The sequence below is a fragment of the Eurypyga helias genome, unplaced genomic scaffold (assembly GCF_000690775.1).
Source record: "Eurypyga helias isolate BGI_N326 unplaced genomic scaffold, ASM69077v1 scaffold29460, whole genome shotgun sequence".
NCBI lineage: Eukaryota > Metazoa > Chordata > Aves > Eurypygiformes > Eurypygidae > Eurypyga > Eurypyga helias.
Genome location: NW_010225490.1, coordinates 1 through 20,195, shown reverse-complemented (window position 1 = coordinate 20,195; position 20,195 = coordinate 1). Strand labels below are relative to the sequence as shown.

Below are 20,195 nucleotides of genomic sequence, written 5' to 3'. Positions count from 1 at the left end.
TTCTCCATAGATCTTTCAGATGCCTTGGGCACGTGTATTATCAGAGAGCTAGAATTTATTGAGGTAAAGAGAGAAAACGCTGCCGTGTTAAAAGGCATATTGGCTAAACGTTGCTTTTCATGTAATCAGTGCACTTGGGTTACTTAAATGTGGACAGATCTCTGAAGTTTGTATCAAGTGTGGTAAAAACAGTTTGCCTGCACGAAGACACATTGTACATAAAATGCTGTAAAGAACAGGGAATAAAATGGACTAATGAAAAACTGCTTATAGTAAAGAAGAAGATTGATGCATAGCAGGATAGCTGAAGCATGAGGTGCTATGTAATAGATTTGCTGGGTTGAATCACATAAGGTTAGTTTGGTAATGACTTGTGAAGATTGCTACCTATGTATCAGTGCTGCAGATGAACTTGTGAGCTCCCAGAGCTGCTTTTTTTCACCTCAAAGTTCAGTTAGCCTAACAAGACATTGCCTCTTCTCTTTCTCTTTTTCTCTCTTGCCCAAACTTTGTATTGTTTGTATCACTAGACTATTGCTACAGCTGCAATTTTTTGGAGAAAGGACTAAAAGGTAAAAAGCTACCTATGAAGTTACCCAAGTTCCAGGTAGTAAATAAGAATTAAATCAGTTCATGCTGCAGAGTCAGGTTTAAGCTGGATAAATGTATACTGTAATGCTGTTATTTTATTCTGTCATTTGTAATCAGCACATTTCTCTTCCCAGGCTTGATGGTGAAGGTCATTCAAATTCTTTGTCAACTGCTTATAAGCCTGTTTCCCTGCCTCTGACCTCTCCGAATGTAAAGCTGAATCTGACTAGTCCAAAAAGAGGGCAGAAAAGAGAAGAAGGCTGGAAAGAAGTTGTTAGAAGGTAACATTGTATGTCTGTGATCTATTGTATGTCTGTGATCTTTTTACCTTGTGATTTATTCTCCAATATAGAATGTCCATCAAGCTTGTGTAATTATTTAATTGTATAATTACTTTATAAAAAGTCTACCCCCCTTACTCTTGCAGTGCTGTGAAAACAAATTTCAGTCCTAATTTGAAGTAACTCCTCACTAACTCAGCATCAGTATGATGTGAACATGTTATTTGGCACAAGGGCTTTCTTTACCTGTGATTTCAGTGGACTAAAGGATGTGGGGATAAGATAAAAGGGGGAGGGAGCAGGTGGCAGTGAAAAGCCCCTACAGCAGATTATTGCTTGAACGTGAGCTAAAGGCAGGATGGATGTTAGCAGAGGAGAGGAGAGCTGGATGATCTCTTCAAGGCTAAAATCCATTGTGCTTTGAGTGGTGACCTTGATCAATGATTACGTGGAAAATTCTGTCACCTTAAAGTGAGTGCTAGAGGTACAATTAGATTTAAAGATTTTCTGTAAAATCAAACTTTCTCTTTGAAAATATACTGGATTTTATTATATGGACATTAACACTGGTATCTTTTCTGTAACCTTTGTGGGGTCTATTACTTGTAACTAGAAATAATCATCTGGCTTTCCTTTTTTTGTTCCCTTATCAAAAAGGAATACAGCATGAACATACAGGTGTCAGATGCTTTGGGTGCATTTAAGATGTCCTCCTGTTATGTTCTGCAATGGTAGTGAACAAATATGCTCATTTTTGAGAATGTTAGGATATGTGCAAAGAACATAATTATATGGAGGTTTTAATGCATTCAAATTAGTGGAAGACACAGGCTGTTCTTAATAAAGGTTAAAAAGCCAGTATAATCTGAAAATCTAAGCATTGGAACCCTTAGAGGATTTGTTCTGTCTCTGCCTTTTGTTGTGTTTGCAAATGAGGTTCTCCACTATGACATGGCCTTGCGAAATACGTGGTTGCAGACAGCCTACTATTTGGCGAGTTGTGCAGGTGTGAAATCATTAGACAGGCAGATGACTCTTCCAGGGTTGCACACAGACCCTGCCATTGACCCTGGAGCTGCTCCATCTCTCCTCCTGAGTCTCTTGAGTCTCATACGCTCAACTCAACTGCTTGGTTGAGTGTTGTCAGCTCTTCTGCTGGAGATGGCAGAGTTCTGGAGATGGCATCCAAAACCCAACCTTTACTCACCCTTGAGGAATCAGCATGTGTTATAAAGAACATGTTTAGAAAGTGTTCTGTAGTGGTGTGTTTGCTTTGCCCAGACTGATCGAAGCATGCGTCCTGCCAAAGAGCTTTTTGGCAACTTCAGATGCGTATGAAAAATGCCCAGGGGTTGCATGCATTTGAAGTCTTTTCTGGTCTCAACAAGAATTCTTCTCCTCCCCTGTCCCCATGACCCATGAGTAACCCCCTGGCTAGAAGGGATGTCTATCAAAGAAGTAATCAATGAAACATCCCTTCTGCCCTTTACAGGCAAGTAGGCAGAGTTTTGAAAGACCCTCCTCCTAGTAACACTCTGCAGCCAACACCTATTGAGCAATTTCAGCTGCAGAGAGGAGGGCGCTGCTGTTCTGGAGCCAAAAGGTACTGTTTTGGGCACTTCTTAAGGTAAAATCCATTGAGCTTGGTGGGTGGGGAGGGAGCAGTGGGTGGGCAGGGACCTGGGTACGGGGGTGAGCTCTCCTGAAGGAGGAATGTCTCTGTGGGTGGTGGTGTGGGGTTGTTAGTGGGCTGAGGTGGAAACAGAACAAAGTATGGCATGTCTTGAAAGTTAGGTGATGATGTAGGCTCTGGTTTGGGGAGAGAGCGACTGGGATGTCTGCCTTGAGAGGGGAGTCTTCAGGGTGGAGGGCAGAAGGCGGCTTTGGAGGAGAGCTGGGTGCATGCTCTAAGGAGCTGGTTTCTGGGGATGGGGAGGGTTGTAGCATGCTCTCTTGGCAGGAAAGGGGGAATGAAAAAACACCTTGGCAAGATGAGATGATGCTTTAGAACATTTCCATGTATTTAGATGTGTTTAAAGTGGGTTTCCTTTAAGTCATGTTAAGTGAAAAACAATTTCCCGAGGATCAAGTTACTTAAAAGCTTCCAAGACTGGAATAGCTAGGTGAAGCTGCCAGCCTTTTTGGGGATTGGTGGTAATCTGTACAGTGTTCTGAGGTGCCTGCACTGTTATCACAATGGTTTCTGAAACCCCTCTGAATCCCCTCTAATTGTTCAGTATTGAACTACTGCACATCAGTGACAAGCTTTGAAAGTGGTGTGTGGGCTTGAGAAGTCCAACCTTTAAAGTCTGGGGACAGTGGTGGCGCAGAGATACCTTGGCTGGGGTCTGGATGTAAGCATAGGTTGTATTCAAAGACTCCCCAGTACTGTATGCCTTCACTGACCCACCAATATCACGTGAACTAGAAAAAGCCTAGATTGACTTATTTTGCTGAACTGAGTTATAGTGTTGTGGCCTGACAGGGAGCCTGCTTTTGAAAGTCTGTGCTGCCTTCACAGTGACTTCCAGCAGCTCCTAAAATCACAGAACCGCACAGTTTTAACCATCTGCCGTTGTGTAGTGTTGCCAATAAATTTTCAGATCTGTAAGTCTGAGAGAGGTGGGTTGTGAATGCAAGTGGTATTACAGAGCTGATCATTGGGAAGACAATGGAAAACCACCTTCTCCTTGGCACAAACAATCCAAATGGCTAAGCCATGGGCTTTTATATATGAAGCAGCACTGTTTATGTAAATCTAGGTTGATAGGCTAAGTATTGTCTTGTTTTGAAAGACCACAAGAGAAGATAAAATCTAAAAGTGTTTCTAAAGCAGTATGAGGCACATACATCTGTGTTACAACATTGGTGGAGTAAATCCTTCTGGAGAGTCTTTGTCAGGTACTGAAGATGGTGAGTAATTTGGGTGGTGGAGTTTTAGTGAGGCTCCAAAGGGTGAAAAAAGTATCAGCAGAAAACCACCTGCTACCACCTTAAACCACCTTAAAACTTGAGACTATTGCTTCAGACTATTGCCACCTGTCAAACAGCAAGGGATTTTTGTATGCCTTTAAAGTTTTAATACATTTCACAGATTTGTGATCTTTGTGATATAGGTCAAAGAAATTATCTGTCCCAGCTTCTGTCGTATCTAGAATAATGGGAAGAGGTGGGTGCAACATCACAGCAATCCAAGATGTCACTGGTGCCCATATTGACGTTGATAAGCAAAAAGATAAGAATGGCGAGAGAATGATCACTATAAGGTACAGTATCTAGAAATGAAAGTCTCTAGTTACTCCATAGTGTCATTTATTAAGAAGTTTGTTTGCTTTTTAAGATGGGACACATTTAGCTTCTTGGTACTAGAATAGAACATATATTACTGCTGCCAAGATATGCTGAAGGTCAGTGTCAAAAGATAATCCTTAAGATATGCAAAAGTCAAGAAATAACTTACTGGAGTAGATGTGCAATAGGCTTGTGGATCTGTATAAAATTGAGGCTATGGAATGTTGCACAAAGTGGGGTTTCCTTTTGCAAAAGATAAATATGTTTGTATTCAACCTAGGGGTGGTACAGAGTCGACGCGATACGCAGTGCAACTCATCAATGCCCTTATTCAAGATCCTGCCAAGGAACTGGAAGACTTGATTCCTAAAACTCATATAAGAACACCTGGTGCGAGTACCAAATCAATCCATGCAAACTTTTCATCTGGAGTCAGCACTGCAACTGCTTCGAACAAGAACTCCTTTCCTCTTGGAGCACCGCCCCTAGTCACATCGCAGTCATCAACACTGTCTACTTTCCAGCCTACTAACAAATTAAATAAGAATGTCCCAGCAAATGTGCGCTCATCTTTTCCGGTGTCTCTTCCTCTAGCTTATTCTCACCCTCATTTTGCCTTGCTGGCTGCCCAAACTATGCAACAGATCCGGCACCCTCGCTTACCTATGGCCCAATTTGGAGGAACTTTTTCACCTTCACCGAACACTTGGGGACCATTCCCAGTGAGACCAGTTAACCCTGGCAGCACAAACAGCTCTCCAAAGCATAATATGTAGGTAGTCAGAATGGAAATATTTTACAGACGGAGTCTCCTGGATTAGCTACTTCTAGTTGTCCCATTACTGTCTCTTCTGTAGCTGCTTCCACCCAACCGCTGTGCGTAGCCAGTAATCGGACTCCCTCTTCGGTCAGAAAGCAGTTGTTTGCCTGTGTTCCCAAGACGAGTGCTGCAGCAACAGCAATCTCAACTGTGACGAGCACCTGTAGCACTCTGCCTTCAGCTTCCTCTGCCCCCCCAAACAATGGGCAAGTGCCCACAGCATTTCTGCCATCCAATGCTCCACAAACGCAGCATCCTGCACTTAAAGTGGACTCTTTCTCGGCTGCCTCAGCACCCAAAGAGAAGGTGTCAGCACCAGACCAGCCCGCTGCAAATGTTTGCGCACCATCTTTGGTTGCAAGTAGTTGCAGTATGTCAGTTAGCAGCAACTCAGGAGTCACCGAAACGCGCCCATCAAGCAGCCCTGCACTGCTAAATAATGTCCAAGATGAAATACTGCCAACCAGCATGTCGGAGATCAATCCTTCCATGTCAATGCCTTTTTCATCTAGCTCAGAAACTGTTCCTTTAAGCTTACCATCACCCAGGTCAGTTGTTGCAGATAATCAGGACAACAGTAACTTACCTCAAGTAGCTGTACCAGCGCCTCGAGTTAGTCACAGGATGCAGTCCAGAGGTTCTTTCTATTCAGTGGTACCAAATGCAAACCTCCATCAAGATCCTCAGTCTATTTTTGTTACGAACCAAGTTCCTTTAACACCTTCTCAAGGTCCACCTGCTGCAGTGCAGCTTTCGTCAGCCATGAACGTTATGAATGGTTCTCAGATGCACATTAACCCAGCAAACAAATCATTGCCCCCTACCTTTGGGCCAGCAACGCTCTTCAATCACTTTAGTAGTCTTTTTGATAGCAACCAGGTGCCAGCTAACCAGGGATGGGGAGACTGTCCACTCTCTACCCGAGCGGCAGCTGACCCATCTTTCACTGTTCAGTCAACCTTTCTGAATAACTCTGTGCTAGGACACGTGGAAAATGTGCATCCTGACAACTCCAAGGCTCCTGGTTTCAGGCCACCTTCCCAGCGGGTTTCGACTAGTCCTGTAGGTAAGTCGTTAAGGTCATGCACTGGACGGAACTCTTTCTCCAACCATTACACTTTGATCATCTCAAACTGTTTGAGAAGTAGTTTACAAATGACAGAGAATACTAATGTAATGAGGATGGCCTACTTTTTTCAGGAGCTTTTTAAAACATTGATGATTATTATTTTCCTCTTCTCTTCAGCTCTTCTGGGATATTAGGTGTTGGGAACATTGCAGATACTGCATTCTTGTCCTCTGTAAGACACGGGAACACTTCTGCCTGTATGTAGTGTTCAGAGTAGCATTGTTCTCAGTTTTTCGTTTGGAATGGAACATAGGGTTGGGTGATACCAGAACTGAAACAGCAGGGCCAGGACTCTTGACAGGTTCCAGCTGCAGGGGTGCATGCGGTTGTTCGGTATCTTATCTGAGATTTCGACTTGACTCAGTGAGGGTAAACTCTGTACTTTTTGTCTCTGATATGGCTCTGGAGTCTTTATGAGCTTACGCTGTGCTTTGGGAAACTGGTGTACTACAGCATTGTGTGTTTTATTAGGAAGTTACTGTCCTGCTGTTAAGTATAGCAGTTCAAGCTTATCTGCTTTTATTTGAAATGGGTTAGGAACGCTCGGTGAGCTCCTTTGCCCTTGCTGTGCTCTGCCTAAAGGATTATTATCATTTTAGTGCAAACTGTGTTGCAGGCAACTGGTTGCACCCTTTTGGCTGAAAGGGAGCCTCAGGAGATGTAGTCTGTGCCACCCTGTTCTCCCCTTCATTCTTACCATTATGGCTTTATGGTGCCTTGAAACTGGGTAGCTGGAGAACCTTGCTTTGCAATTGTCTTTACCGCTGTAGTGTAGGTTAGATATTTGGGGTAACGCTTCAGGACTTGAATGCTAGACTGGGACAAGTCAAGTAGCTTGACTTTTAGACTAAAGGAGAAGGGGCCATCTGGGAGACGTGGTGAGGAAAGATTTTCAGCATTCCCATTCCTCTCAGCTGATCTGCAAAATGCTGGACTTCTGAAAACCAGAGCACTTCTCTCTGACTAACTTTAACCACAAAACTGGGATGTTTGCTATGACTATTGTTTTCTTAATAGTTTAATTTGGGCTGTATAGCTCTGCAAAGCAAGTGAGCACCTAGAGCTCTTTTGATCACCTTCGTTTCAGAAACTAAACTGTCAGTCACATGGGGAGGTTGGAGGTAGGGGAGTCTGGGGAGAAGGGGGCATTTTGAAGGTGTGATAGTGAGGAAAGGAGCGGGGATTGTAGGCTGAGGACCTCTCCAAGGACCTCTGCCTTCCCTTGGAGTGGAAGTGTGGTCCTGTGGTCTGTCCACCCATCTCATTTGCTGGCTGTTCCCAGTGGAGCAGACCTTTCCACTCAGCTCAACCTCTAAGGGGAGTGAACTGGGGACAACCTTGGCTGCTTCCATAGGGTTCAGTGGCAGGTTTCATAAGATGTTGAGAAGGGGGTGGGGAAAAGGGCCTGTCACGCTGACTTATGCTTTGGCCAAAAGCAGTGCGATGGACAGGGAGCAGTCTGGGCCTTTCCTGGCAATTCAGTACCCTTTTGTGTGATTAGAGGAAGTAGTAACAGCCATCGAGGTAGGTGGACACTGTCCTCTAATCTCAGCTGTGACTCTATACACCTGATGGAGCAGAGGTTTGTCTTTTGTACCTGTCTTGCATAATTGGGCTGTGGCAAATTTTTCCACAAATCGGCATCTCTTGGTGATCACCTAAGCTGATTTGGTGGAAATCTAATATAATTTGATTGCGCCAACTTTTTCTTAACAAGTTGTCACCTCAGGGTGGACTTCGGATACTCTGCTTTTCCTAACCATCGGTAAGGTCAGTTGCAGCTTGAGTCTTCTCTGATGCACTGGTTCTTCTGATGCACAGATACATGTGCAGAGCTCCTTGCCAGCTGTGGATCTGTCCTGGAAGTGGCCTTTTGCCTTGCTTATGTCTTGAGATGTTTTGTCGTAGCTGCTTGCAGATTGAGGGCAGACTTAGCCCAAACATTAGGGGAGGCTGTGAAGAAGACCAAAAGAAGTCTGTTTGTTACTTCTTTCCTCCGCATTTTAAGAAGGGGTTTGAGACCTTGCTCACATGGCATTGAAAGATACCAAAAACTTGGAGTATGCCAACTTAAGAAGCAGCACGCAAGTATGAAGTTGCATGAAATGGCTGGGCTCCGTGTTTTACAGAGTGACCAAGTGTTACTGCTGTTTCTCTCAAGGTGAAGGTAGCCCATGCAGTAACCAGTTTCTGCAGAAGTGCCTGGGGATTTGATAAACTGAATTTTGAGCAGCATTTGTGTGAGATTGGTGCACCAGTCTCAATCTCAGTTACACTCTTGGAGCATGATGAAGAGTTTGAATTCATGGCCCAGGTAACTGCAGAGTAACGTACTGCAAAACGTTTAGTATTACAAAGCCTGATTTTGTTGGTAGATACATAAATAGGAAGCTCATTACTGAAATCAAGATGTAAATAATTGTTCATAGGAGTCATTTTTAAATTGACCAAAGGTTTTTTTCATCCACTTTTATGTAAGGCAAGAGAATGAGAAAAGGTGTTCTTCACAACCTGAAAATTTGTGCATCTCTCGCTATCAGACTTCATTCAGCCTGTAGAAAATACGCAGCAGTGCAAAATGGTCTTGGTTGTACAGTCATTGCACTTTGGAACACATCCTACCAAACCTTCAAAAGACAGCTGGGCATCTCTTCTGCAGAAGAGCTATTTTTGTCATAATCTCTGCCTTGTTCCTGTTAAGAAAATCAGCAGTCCCCGTGGGCAGCAGCTGCTCTGTTACCCTTTCTTTACGGGTTAGAGATTCAGGACTTTCAGTGGTTTTGTCAGCCACCTGGTAACTTGGTTTTGGTGTGTGGTGGAATCGGTCACCATAGGGGCCTGACTATGTCTGAGTTGACTTTTGTGGATGGAGAGTTAGAAAGACTGTCCCATCAGTAGCTCCATGGCAGATGCTCAGTCGGGGGGCCCTCAGCTGGAGGTGCTGCAACCTGTTAATAGCTAGACTCCATGCTGGAGGCCAGTCTGCACCTCTAGGCAAACGCAGATCAATCAGATTGCCTTTACAGGCAGCCTGCCACAGGTGTTAGCAACTTCCTTACAGCCTTGGAGTCTTGCACTTGTGCTGTGACAAACCCTGAAAGATTGGCCTCCCATCCTCAGCTGCCTGCCTCTGAGCACCTCGTGTTGGTGGTAGTAATTAATTTCTCCTTGTCTGGAATGGAGACTTCTCTTTTTTTAATGTTTGGGGTAAGGACTAGTGAGAAAAATACCTTCCTCAAATCTAGTGAGTCATTTCTGTCAATGTGAGCAGGCTGGATCTGGCATTTATGGAAGCAAAGACTTGGTTGATAATATTGGGGGAAAAAGACCTGGCTTTCAGAAAGGTGTTGAGGCGATGAAAGTTGCACCTCTCGTCTATGACCTAAGGTATTGCCTGGCACCACTGTCATTTGCAGGCTGCTGTGGTGTACATAGGTACAACCTTCAACCTTGCTCTGCAGCAATATAGGCTGGTCCTGGTTGTGGTCATTTTGAAATGTTTAAATGGTTTTGAAATTAGTCTTGTTTAATAGGCCCTTGAAACTAAACCCAAAACTCAGGTGAACACACAGCCATGCCCATTTCTGCTGTCAGGTAATAACATGTGATAAGAGCTTTTAAAACATTTTGGAAGAGTACTTAAAAGCTTTGGCTTATTGAAAACTGTAATTCCCCCTTGCTAATAATTTTGTGGGACTATGAACTTTCTCTCAATCTCTCCCTTCCTTACACATCTCTGTAGAAAGCACCCCACTCACCTGTTGTGCTGTGCATCATCAGCTCTGTTTCTCTGGACACAGCATGCTCTGACAGATCTATATGTGAATGTACCTATAGGATAGCAAATGCCTTACTGCAGTGGACTAGTTCCCTGGTGCTGGATTCCACTGGGACTTTCACTGAGCCCTGTATCCCTGTTTGACTTTGTGGCTGTTTTGTAAGCAAAGATCCTTGCCACTCCCAACTTTCTTCTTTTGATGTCCCTGCTAAGATAATTTCCTTTCAGTGACCAAAGGGATGGCTTTTTTTGTTAAAACTTCAGGCCAAAGCAGAGAGCATACAGAAATGCCTTATGTTGGTTTCTGAGGGAGAATCGTGCACCTGTAAAATGAACTTAACCATGTGCAGATACCCCCAAAGGTGATGAGATGCTTTAATTATATTTGGAGCACTAGCTCTCTCGGTGCTTTGAAGCAGGTTCCCAAAGAGAGATATTTAATCAAATTTATGTTTATTTCAGGCTTACCCTCTCTAGATCCATCCAACAGCTCTACAACTTCTTCTTCAGGTCCTTTGACAGGCTTTTCAGCAAACATACAAGGAGCACGGGTTTACCTTCAAGGGCCAGCGCCTGTTGGGACTCCCAGCTTTAACAGACAGCATTTTTCACCACATCCTTGGACAAGCGCAACAAATTCATGTAGGAACTTCATGGGTCTGTCTTAGTTAACTATAAATTCATAGCTATTGTCTTGAGTAGATTTGTAACTTGAGGGGAAATCACCCAGTGATGCACAAAATGCTTTCCAATTGCTTTTAGCAGCTGTGAGGATAGCGTGCAAATCCCAAGCTGTACTATTTTGTGTTTTTTTCCCATGTAAAATGCCACTAGTTCTAGTGGCAAAGGCATGTTTGGGCAAAAAAAAAAAAATCAGTCACTGTAGGCTCTGAGAGTAGAGGGCATGAAGCTGTGGGGGAGTGGAGGCAATTGCACCAAGCTACAGATTCCCCTCTAAATAGTGTAATGTTAGGTCAAAATGTCATGTTTGCCATGGTTTGAAGTTACACTTGTCTTTTTTCCTTTTTTGTTTTTAATTGGGATTCTGGAATTATTTCATGTTACTTAAATATTCCAAAATCTTTAGGCATCATCCAAGGTAACAGTGGGTTTTCCTCTTAATGGGAAGAACATGGAAGTAGCTTTACGGAATATATGGGTCTTTGATTCAGAATCTTAAGTGAAGAGAGGCTTTTCATGTCACTGCATGCAACTTCATTGCCACTCTGAGCTTAAGAACCAAAATGTTTAAATGAGTGCTCAAAGGATTTCCCAAGGAGAGTCAGTAATGCTTTGGAAGTTGGTGGGACTTTGCTCTTATGTTACACATGTGGCTTTGGGAAGCTCTCTAATTTCTCTTCTGTTGGAAGTGGTGGATACCAAAACCAGGCCGGTTAGTTATTTATGGTATTTTGGCTCATGTTTTCACCTCTTCCTGAAACTCTTCCATGTTTCTTACTCTTTCTTGTAATTTAGATGTACTGCTGTGTCATGAGAATATCATATGATTCTGAGGGCTGAAAGCGTTTATGTTGTTATGTTGATTTTGGAGTTAAAATAAACTCTAAATAGATTTTCTGTGAAAGATTTCAAGAATGCTTGCCAAACAAAGCCTTTAAAACGTTTTTATCATTTGCTTTGAGATAGTATTGTGGGGATAGAGTGGGTAGCATTCATGCTCACTAGCTTGTGTGCCTTGTGTGTAATTAAGCAAGAGAAATATTCTTTCAGCAGGTGAATCTCCTATTCCATCAGTTTCCTCAGGATCATCTTCACCCCTTTCAGCTGCTTCTGCACCTTCTAACTTGGGCCAGCCAAAAACGGGTAACGCCAATCAAGATCGAAAGGTACCCCCTCCCATTGGGACAGAAAGGCTTGCTAGAATTCGGCAAGGAGGATCTGTCACTCCTACGCCATTAGGAACCAACTTCACAGCTCCTGTGGGTCATAGCGGTATTTGGTCCTTTGGAGTTAACAGTGTATCTGGTAAGTCTGTACAGCCTTGGGTAGCCTATAGAAACTTGAGGGCCTTTTGGAAATACTACATTTGAAAAGAAGGTTTTGAAGGAGAAGTAAAGTTCCACAGTCTAATCAACTTCCATGTGGTACCTCCTGAAGGGAAAACATGTCAGTGGTGGGAGAGTGTGTATCAATGAAAGTGCTGTGGTTTTATCTGCTGATGTATGTGGTTCTCACCCGACGTAGGTTATTTGTCAGTGTACACTTGTAAACCCTGATAACACTCCAGAAATTTCATATTAAGTCTATAAAATGATAAATAATTTAAAAAGTGAACAGCTTTTACCTGTTTAAGAGGTTCCCTTTCCAAGTCTGAGCCTTGGCCTAAAAGGACGGCTGCCTCTGTCCCAGTTTCTAGCTTGCTTTCCATTAGCAGTTTAAATTGTTAGTTGTGGTGGCAGCTAATGCATCCAGAAAATGGAGACTTTTGTATTGATCTCCTCATGAGTCTTGAGTAGTATGGGCTAATTTCTGTTCCAGGCAGCCCCAGTTTCAAAAGAATGACTTTGAAACAGCTGAGTTTTATGTTCAGTTTTGTGATAGTTTGAGGCTCTTGTGGAAAGGAGGAGCTGCAGCATTTGTGGTGTAAAGTGTTTCCATTGGTAATTTCAAAGACAAATGTTTAATAGTCCTGTATTTGTTATATTTTTCAGTGAAGCCCTCCATACTTTGGTTAACTTAGTGTCTGAGCATTGCTGGGTTTTTTCAAGAACAGCTGGTATGTGCTCACAGACAATGCTTGGAGATTTATTGGTTCTTAGCTGCTGTGGACACCTGAAACTTGCAGTTACTAGTAGTACCTGTTCTCTCCACACTTGTCTGGAGCATCAAAATGAATGTACATGTGGCTGGCCAAACTTCCCTGGCCTCACCAGTCTCTCTTCTTTCCCCATTTTTGCCCCTGTCATAAGTGTAAATTTTTGCTGTACGTGAGAGGATGCGGGAGCTGGAGGGGAAGAAAGTGTGTGAGCATGTAGCCAGCCTTATACAGCGTTGCCTGCTGCAGCTTCCCTGTGACAGGCCTTGATGCCACATATAAGATGTGTGTTTTCATTGTCTTTAATGGGGCTGTTAGCCTAAACTCTGCTGGTATCTTCAGCTTTCTGTAGGCTGTGGAAGGTCTGCCTTTGCGCAGAGCAGCTGTGTGCTTTCAGGGAGCCTTTGGATGTATGCAGGTGTGTGCAGCTGCTGAATTCTACTTCAGAGTAGCTTCAGTGAATTGTAATGTCATTTTCAATCTCCTCCTTTCCAGAAGGCTTGTCAGGTTGGTCTCAGCCTGTCATGGGAAATCATCCGATGCATCAGCAGCTGTCAGACCCGGCCACGTTTTCTCAGCATCAGCCAATGGAGAGAGATGATTCTGGAATAGTGGCTCCCTCAAATATTTTCCATCAACCTATGCCAAATAGTTTTGTGGATTTTTCTAAAGTAAGTAACAGATGGTTAGACTTAGTCTATAAAATGACTGAGGACTGACTCTGTTGTCTCCTGTTCTGCCTGTTTACGCTGTATGTGTGTGCCTCTTCTCCCATTGCTTGTTGCATCTGGTCCTGAACCTCCTTTCATCCTACTATGACTAAAAAAGGTGCCCAAGCCTGGTGGTGTGTTTAACAAAACCAGAATATGTAGATTACAGATGTTCTCTTGTCAAGTAGCTGGACGCCTTCATCGCTCTCCAGCGTTTCCTTTCTCAGAGGCTCAGTCACTTGGAAACATTTCATAAGGCTTGCTCAGCTCTTGAGGCTGACTAAGGGTGTGCTTAATTGCTTTCAGAACAAATTTCTCAGCAGGATGAGAGCATCACTTCTAAGTCTCTCTCGTATGTTAATGCTGCAAAGTAGATTGAGGCAGACGGGTGTAGCCAAGCCATAGCCAGCTCAGCCACCACTAGAGGAATGTCCAGAGTGATGTGCTCAACAGCAGACCTGCTCACAGCATGTTTTGGAAGTAGCTGTAGCATGTGCTCTTGGGACCTTCTAAATTGCAGTACAGCAGTCATTCAGACATAGGAAAGAAATCTCATAATTGCAAAAAGCTGTCTGTAACTTGCTCTTTATGAACTGGAAGAATATTTTAGATGGCCATTAGTAATTTATGGAAAGTCTTCAATTCTGTCTTGTAGGCTCCAGCCATATATGGGCTTTGCTGAAGTGCAGCCCCTGGCTGCAGCCCTGCACGGACCAAGGTTATTGTGTGCTGCAGAGATGAGATAAGGGAATACTGAGGCCATTTTGTGTCTGGCTTTATGGGGTCATCTGAAAGCGCTGTGCAGAGGCTGCTGCATACTGGTGAGGTGTAATTTCAGAAAAATGAGTAAACTGACTTGAATCTCAGGGTCTGAAGAGTATTCCATACTCTGCCGAGGTCTGCAGTGATGCCCCATTTCCTCACAGTGCTGAGGCATTTGCCAGTAGGTGAACATTCCATATGGTTGTGAACTGGCTCTGTCAGTCTTGGCAGGTGCGGTGCTATGGTTGTCCTTCACAACCACTGTCACCTTCACTAACATTCCTTTCTCTTGTTCCCTCAGGGCCTACCGATTTCCATGTATGGTGGCACTCTAATACCTTCACATCCTCAGCTAGCGGATGGCCCAGGAGGCCCTCTCTTTAATGGGCTCCATACTCCGGATCCTGCTTGGAATCCCATGATCAAAGTTGTCCAGAACTCAACAGAATGTACTGATGCTCAGCAGGTAGTGTGGTTGCCTTTTCTCACCTCTGCTTACCTGGAGCTTTTTATGGTGGTGTGCTTTAGCTTGTTTTTCTTCATTTTTGGATAGGTGACGTTTCTTTCAGTTAATTGATACTAGAATTGAGATTGTTTGCGTGACTTTTTGCCTACTCTCTGTGTGTGTTTAAAAACATATATGGTGCTATCCGTAGCAAACCTTTCAGGTAAAATAAGCAGCATTTCAGGACTGCTCATCCAGTTAATCGACTTTGTTATAAAGTGAGAGGGTGCAAATCCGTACCTGGCATCTTGCAGGTTGTGACTCAAAACTTGGCCAGGGCTGAAGAGGTCTCCCAGCCTTTGCAGTCTGCTTGTATTTGAGGGGGAAGCCTCTAAGTGGTTAAATGCTCTGTTAAAGGAAACTTTGTTTTCATAATAGACTTGTATTTTTATTTCTTTCTGTAGATTTGGCCTGGCACCTGGGCACCTCACATTGGAAACATGCATCTCAAGTACGTCAACTGATTAAAGGGGGTCTGTCCTTTTTTAGCCTTGTATAGGAATCTCTATGATCTTGAAGAACCCTGGGGATTTTTTCATGCGCTTAACTAAGCAATTTTTTGTGGTCTGTAACAATGGAATCTTGATTGCCCATTGTATAAGAACACATTGATTTACCTATACAAACTGATTCTGTTCTCCAGTTAGTTTAGCCATTTTGAACTTAAAAATCAGATGAAAACAGTGCTTTTGGCTAAACACTACTGAATGCTCCTTGTATGCAGCAGAGAACTAGCTGATTACATGATTTCAACCTTTTAGGGTGATAAATACATGTGTAATTGTTTATATACTTAAAAGGAAAAGCTGAGTAAATTTCATGTCGTATAGTGGCTCTACTTTATGTAGCCTGTATTAATGTGAAATATTTACCTGAATATTCAATAAAAGGCAAACAGTATTTATAGGTTGTGTGTGAGAATTTTGGAAGAGGCTGTATGTTGTTGTCATCAGTAGCTGCTGCTATGCCCAGTGAGGGATCTTTTCAGTCATGTAATTAGCATATGCATGCAGTCCGGGTTTGGGAGAGGACCTTGATCTGTAATCATCTGTGATAGGAGGTCTGGTGAGTACTTTCCCCTGCCAGTTGTTAGCCTTTTACTTTTTCGTGTGTGAACAAGGTTGTGCAATTTTTTTCCCCGTTTTGGATTGGTTCTGCTGCTTCTATCACTCTTTTTCCACTTGGGTTGCCTGAGATACCAGGTTTTATGCAGGGCTGGAAATACAGGCTGAGTTGACAAGGTGGCAGCTGATGGCATCTTGATTTGCAGAAGGTAAATAGGTAGCACGTAGGCAAATGCTAGGTTTCTTCACCTGACTCGCTGTGACTAGCTTCCTGGAAGCAGATCTTAGGAAAGGGGAGACCACTTTGCCACTAGAGAAAAGCGTAATACATTCAGTTTTACACTTCTTCTAACCCTTTAACTCTGGTAAGAGCTCCTCAGGCCCTTTCCATGAGGAAGAGGGGGACTTTTGCGTACTGCCTAAAATGAATATTCCTTCTCTACCAAGTTGCAGTTCTCCACTTTCTGCACTGGGACTATGCTTATTTCTGATCTTGCTCAGTGGCAGTGCCATCACCACTGAGTATTTGGTCCATTCCTTAAGCAGGTAACTACAGCACACATAGTGTCTGATCTCATGGACCACTTTTGGTGGTCTCTCAGGCCAGATGAAGACTTGTCCACCTTTTCCAGACAAATCCTTACATGCAGCAGCAGAATTTCCCCAGGAAAACCATGAGGAAGTAGTATGGAAAACCCAGAATGCACAAGCAGTTTCCAAGTACCGCAGGGAAATATCAGAAATGCTACTGGATGAGATGTTCAGATATTTTTCCTAGTATCTGAGAAAGAAATGCAAAAAGCATGGAAGTGTTGCTGCCCCCAAGTAGTGCAAACACTAGAGGAGAAACATGTGTTAACAGTAATTGTTACTGAAAACAAATGGTACTGTAGTGCAGTAGGTGCTTGCTCTTGGCATGCCTTGCAGGGAAGGGGCCCTCCCTCCTTGCATGTGGACTCCATGGCTGAGTTGGGCCCCGCCACCTCCTCCTTGCCCTATCCTGAGGAGCCACCATCTCCCCCACCTGGAGAGCTACAGCTCCACACGGGGTGGCACCATCTACTCCATCATCCTGGGGTGGGGAGGTAAGACCCAGCTAAGGGACAGGGTTGTTCCTTGAACAGTGGCCTCAGAGGCCCTATCCCTGACTAATTTAGGCAGCTTCTTCCTGACTGTGTCCCTTCCAGGGCTCACCACCTTGCAGCTTGGTGGCATGAGCAGCAGATCCAGGCAGGCGTATGAGGTGGTGGCTTCTCTGGCAGCCCAGACCTGGAGTGGAAAAGGGAACCCCAAAGCTTTTTAGGAAGACACAGCTAGAAGTTAGGGCCATCAGATACCATCTGCAATACCAGGGGAGCAGGCTGCCAGCAGTGACGCTGGGATGGATGGTGGGTGCAGTGCAGGTCCCCTGGGGCTAGGTCACGCTAGTGCGAGAAGTCCTGCTCCCACCCAAGTTCACTAGTCCTGGGCAAAGGTACGGTCTGGCACGGCTTCTTCCAGGGGTACCCTAAGCCTGCCCTCTTACCTCCCCTTCCATCCCCCCTGTGAAAGCCCCTGGTTCAGGTGTTGAGCTGGTCCTTTTCTTTGCTGTCTGGCTGCAGGCACCCACCCTGCCTGCGCTGGCTCCATTGCGTGCCAACAATAAAATTTTCTGGGGCTGGGAGCCAGACCTGGTGTGGGCAGGGCCACAGCAGGCACAGGTTGTGTAATGTTTGTGGTGCGGGGAAGGGCCTGCCTCATGCGGGAGCTCTGGGCTGGCGGCTGCACTGGGCTGTGCTCGCTGCTGGAGCTAGGCAGGGAACTGGTGCTCAGCTGCAGGGACAGCTGGGCAGGGGAAGGCAGGCCTGGGCTGGGGCAGGGCAGCAGGCTTGGCATGCAGGCTGGTGCTCCCTTGGGTGCTGCTGGTGGGCACTTGGGGCGTGGGGGTGAGGCAGCATGTGTGACAGTGCCTGTCCTGCAGCTCTATACCCAGCAGGCTGGCACACTGGAGGAGGTGTCCCATGGAACCTAGCATGTTGTCCTACAGGGCACAGCCGAATAGCCCGCTGGCTAATGGGAATGCGTCCCTGGGTACAGCTCACTGAGGTGCCAATGAGGGGGCATGCAGCTTTTGCTGTTTGAGAACTGCAGGGAGCCATCCCTGAGCCAGCCATCTCTGGGCAGGCTGTGCTGGGACCTGCCTGCTGCCTGGTCCTTGGGCTGTGCACGGAGGGTCCCAGGGCTCGGCCTGCCTTCTGGGCAGCACAGCAGTGTCAGCTGCCACAGGACACCTGATGATCCCCTTGCTGCTGTGCTCTGGCAGTGTTCCAAGAGCCTCAAGGGGAGGAACAATGTGGGGAAGAGCTGCTGGACAGAATGGTTGTCACAGCCTGCCATGTGGGAAGGCCCACAGTGGCTCCACAGTCATTGGTGGTCAACCGCTGGGTCCCACCCCCTGCTCTGGGCTCGGGCTTTAGTGCTCAGGGGGTGGCCAGGGACCAGCAGTGCCTGACAGCCCCCTGCTTTTGCCAGGTACCCGCATCATCTACGACCGCAAGTTCCTGCTGGAGTGCAAGAATTCACCCGTGGCCAGGACCCCTCCCTGCTGCCTGCCCCAGATCCCCGGTGTCACATCCCTGGCCCAGTCCCACCTCGTCAAGCTGGAGGAGCTCAAGGAGCAGAATGAGAGCAAAGAAGCCATGCCAGGTGAGTAGCCCAGGCACGCAGCACCTGCCTTATGCCCTGCCTGGCCACAGTGGCAAGGGGAGATCCCAGTGCCAGCTCCTGCCCCCTTTGCCTTGACATTTCTCCTAAGGCAGCCCCATCCTAACCTTGGCTCTTTTATCTCCATACCCTTGGCAGATCAAGACCAGTTTGAGATGGGCATCTGAGTTTCCAGCTTCCTGTCTCCAGGCCATGGCTGGGCCTGTTCCTGGGCCTCGTGGAGGTGCTGGCACCGTGACCAGCTGGCTGCAGCCCTCTCTGATGCTGGGGATGGACGTGTGACACCTCAGGCTCTAGCACAACTGGCTGGTGCAATTGCCTAGGAGCTCATGCTTGATTAATAAACACCATAAACCCCCAGTGCTGACCTGGTGCATCTGTGTGTTGGGGCTCAACCTGGGGCAGGGAGCAAAGAGAAGAGTGGCACTAGGAGCCCTTTGAGGGTGCAGAGGCTCTCTCCCCATGTGCTGGGGCAGACCGGTGGATGCAGCGGCTCAGGGTCTGCTCCTAGGCTTGGGGTGCCACATGCAGCCTGCCTAGCTGTGGTGGGGGCAGCTGGTGAGACCTCCTGTGAGTGCACTGTGCACTGTGTTTGCTGCCCCGGGCCAGTGTCACACCCTGGCTGAGCTGACCCAGTGAGCAGCACTAGCCCTGTAAGGTTTCTGTCTGGATCTTCCCTGTTCCTGAGGGGTCTGAGCTGTGCCAGGATGGGCAGGAGCCCAGACGGGAGCATGGGCTGTAGCTGCAGCACAAGCTCTGGCCAGGCTGGGCTGCTCTGGCTGGGGGCTGTCTTCTGCAGAAGAGCAGGTGCTGTGGGTCCCCCGCCACTGCCAAAGGCAAGGCCAGAGAGGGCCAGGCTTGGCCAAATAGTGCACTACAGGAATGTATCACTGCCCACTTCATGTGGGCCCTGCTGGAGGGGAAAGGCAGGGAATTCCTCCCCTTTGTGTCTTGGGAACACCCTGCCAGGTCAAGATCCCCTTGGCCAAGGCTTAGGCTGCCATGGCCTCACCCAGCAGTCCCGTCTCCTGCTGCTCCTGGGAGAGAACCAGGATAGTGCCAGAACCCCAGGACAGGCTGCGGCTAGGACCAGGGTTAGTGCTGTTTATTAAACATCAAGTAGTGAATTGCCACTAGAATGCTGCAGTGATTAAAATCCCCTTCTCCCGGGCAAGGACTGGGAGGCAGAAGAGGTGCCCAGACCCCCTGGGGGGAGCAGGGGCCCTTCTGCCACTGGCCCTGGGTACAGGCTACCCTGCTCATTGTCCACAGCCCCCATCCGGCATCAGGGCTCCTCCTGGCCAGGCGTGGCCTCGGCGCTGCCATCTGTTGCCGCAGCTGGCTCTGCAGCAGGTAGGCTCCTCATCTGGGCGATCAGGTGCTTGACCCCCCCCAGCCACTGGCTGACCTCGTTGATGTGGTCCACCATCAGGGAGCGGTGGATCTCGTCAGCTGCATCCCAGTGCTGTTGCTGGAGCTCTGCCAGGACAGAGTAACTTGTCAGTAGCGTGGGGTCAGCCTTCCTGCAGCTGCACCTGCCCTACAGCCTGGCGCTGGCCTGGATATAGTCCCTCTTGCCCCTCACCTTGCACCAGGAGGCTCATCCTCTTCCTCACCGGGGCTGACAGCTTCCCCTGAGCCCACGCCTCCCCCAGCACAGTCAGCCGCCGACCCATATCGTTGCACACTTGTTTCTGAAAGCAAAGGTGAGCTGGAGGCAGGACCTACCGCCCTGTCCCCCCCAGCTCTGGGGATCCCCCAGGGCCGGGGCGGCTCTCTTTGCCC

The 20,195-nt window shown here is 46.6% G+C and overlaps 2 protein-coding genes across 2 annotated transcripts; one reads left to right on the top strand and one right to left on the bottom strand.

Annotated features, from left to right (window-relative positions):
- Window positions 1-725: 725 nt before the first annotated feature.
- Window positions 726-18,767, top strand: LOC104505599 (ankyrin repeat and KH domain-containing protein 1-like; the record flags this gene model as incomplete). Its single annotated transcript, XM_010149614.1, is given in 11 exon segments — window positions 726-872; window positions 3,989-4,138; window positions 4,444-4,931; window positions 4,934-6,049; window positions 10,353-10,532; window positions 11,676-11,876; window positions 13,162-13,337; window positions 14,440-14,604; window positions 15,048-15,094; window positions 18,219-18,392; window positions 18,549-18,767. Coding segments are annotated over 10 exon segments (2,824 nt in total), but the record flags the coding sequence as incomplete, so codon positions are not given.
- Window positions 18,768-19,695: 928 nt separating this feature from the next.
- Window positions 19,696-20,104, bottom strand: SRA1 (steroid receptor RNA activator 1; the record flags this gene model as incomplete). Its single annotated transcript, XM_010149604.1, has 2 exons — window positions 19,696-19,889; window positions 19,996-20,104. Coding segments are annotated over 2 exons (303 nt in total), but the record flags the coding sequence as incomplete, so codon positions are not given.
- Window positions 20,105-20,195: the final 91 nt, after the last annotated feature.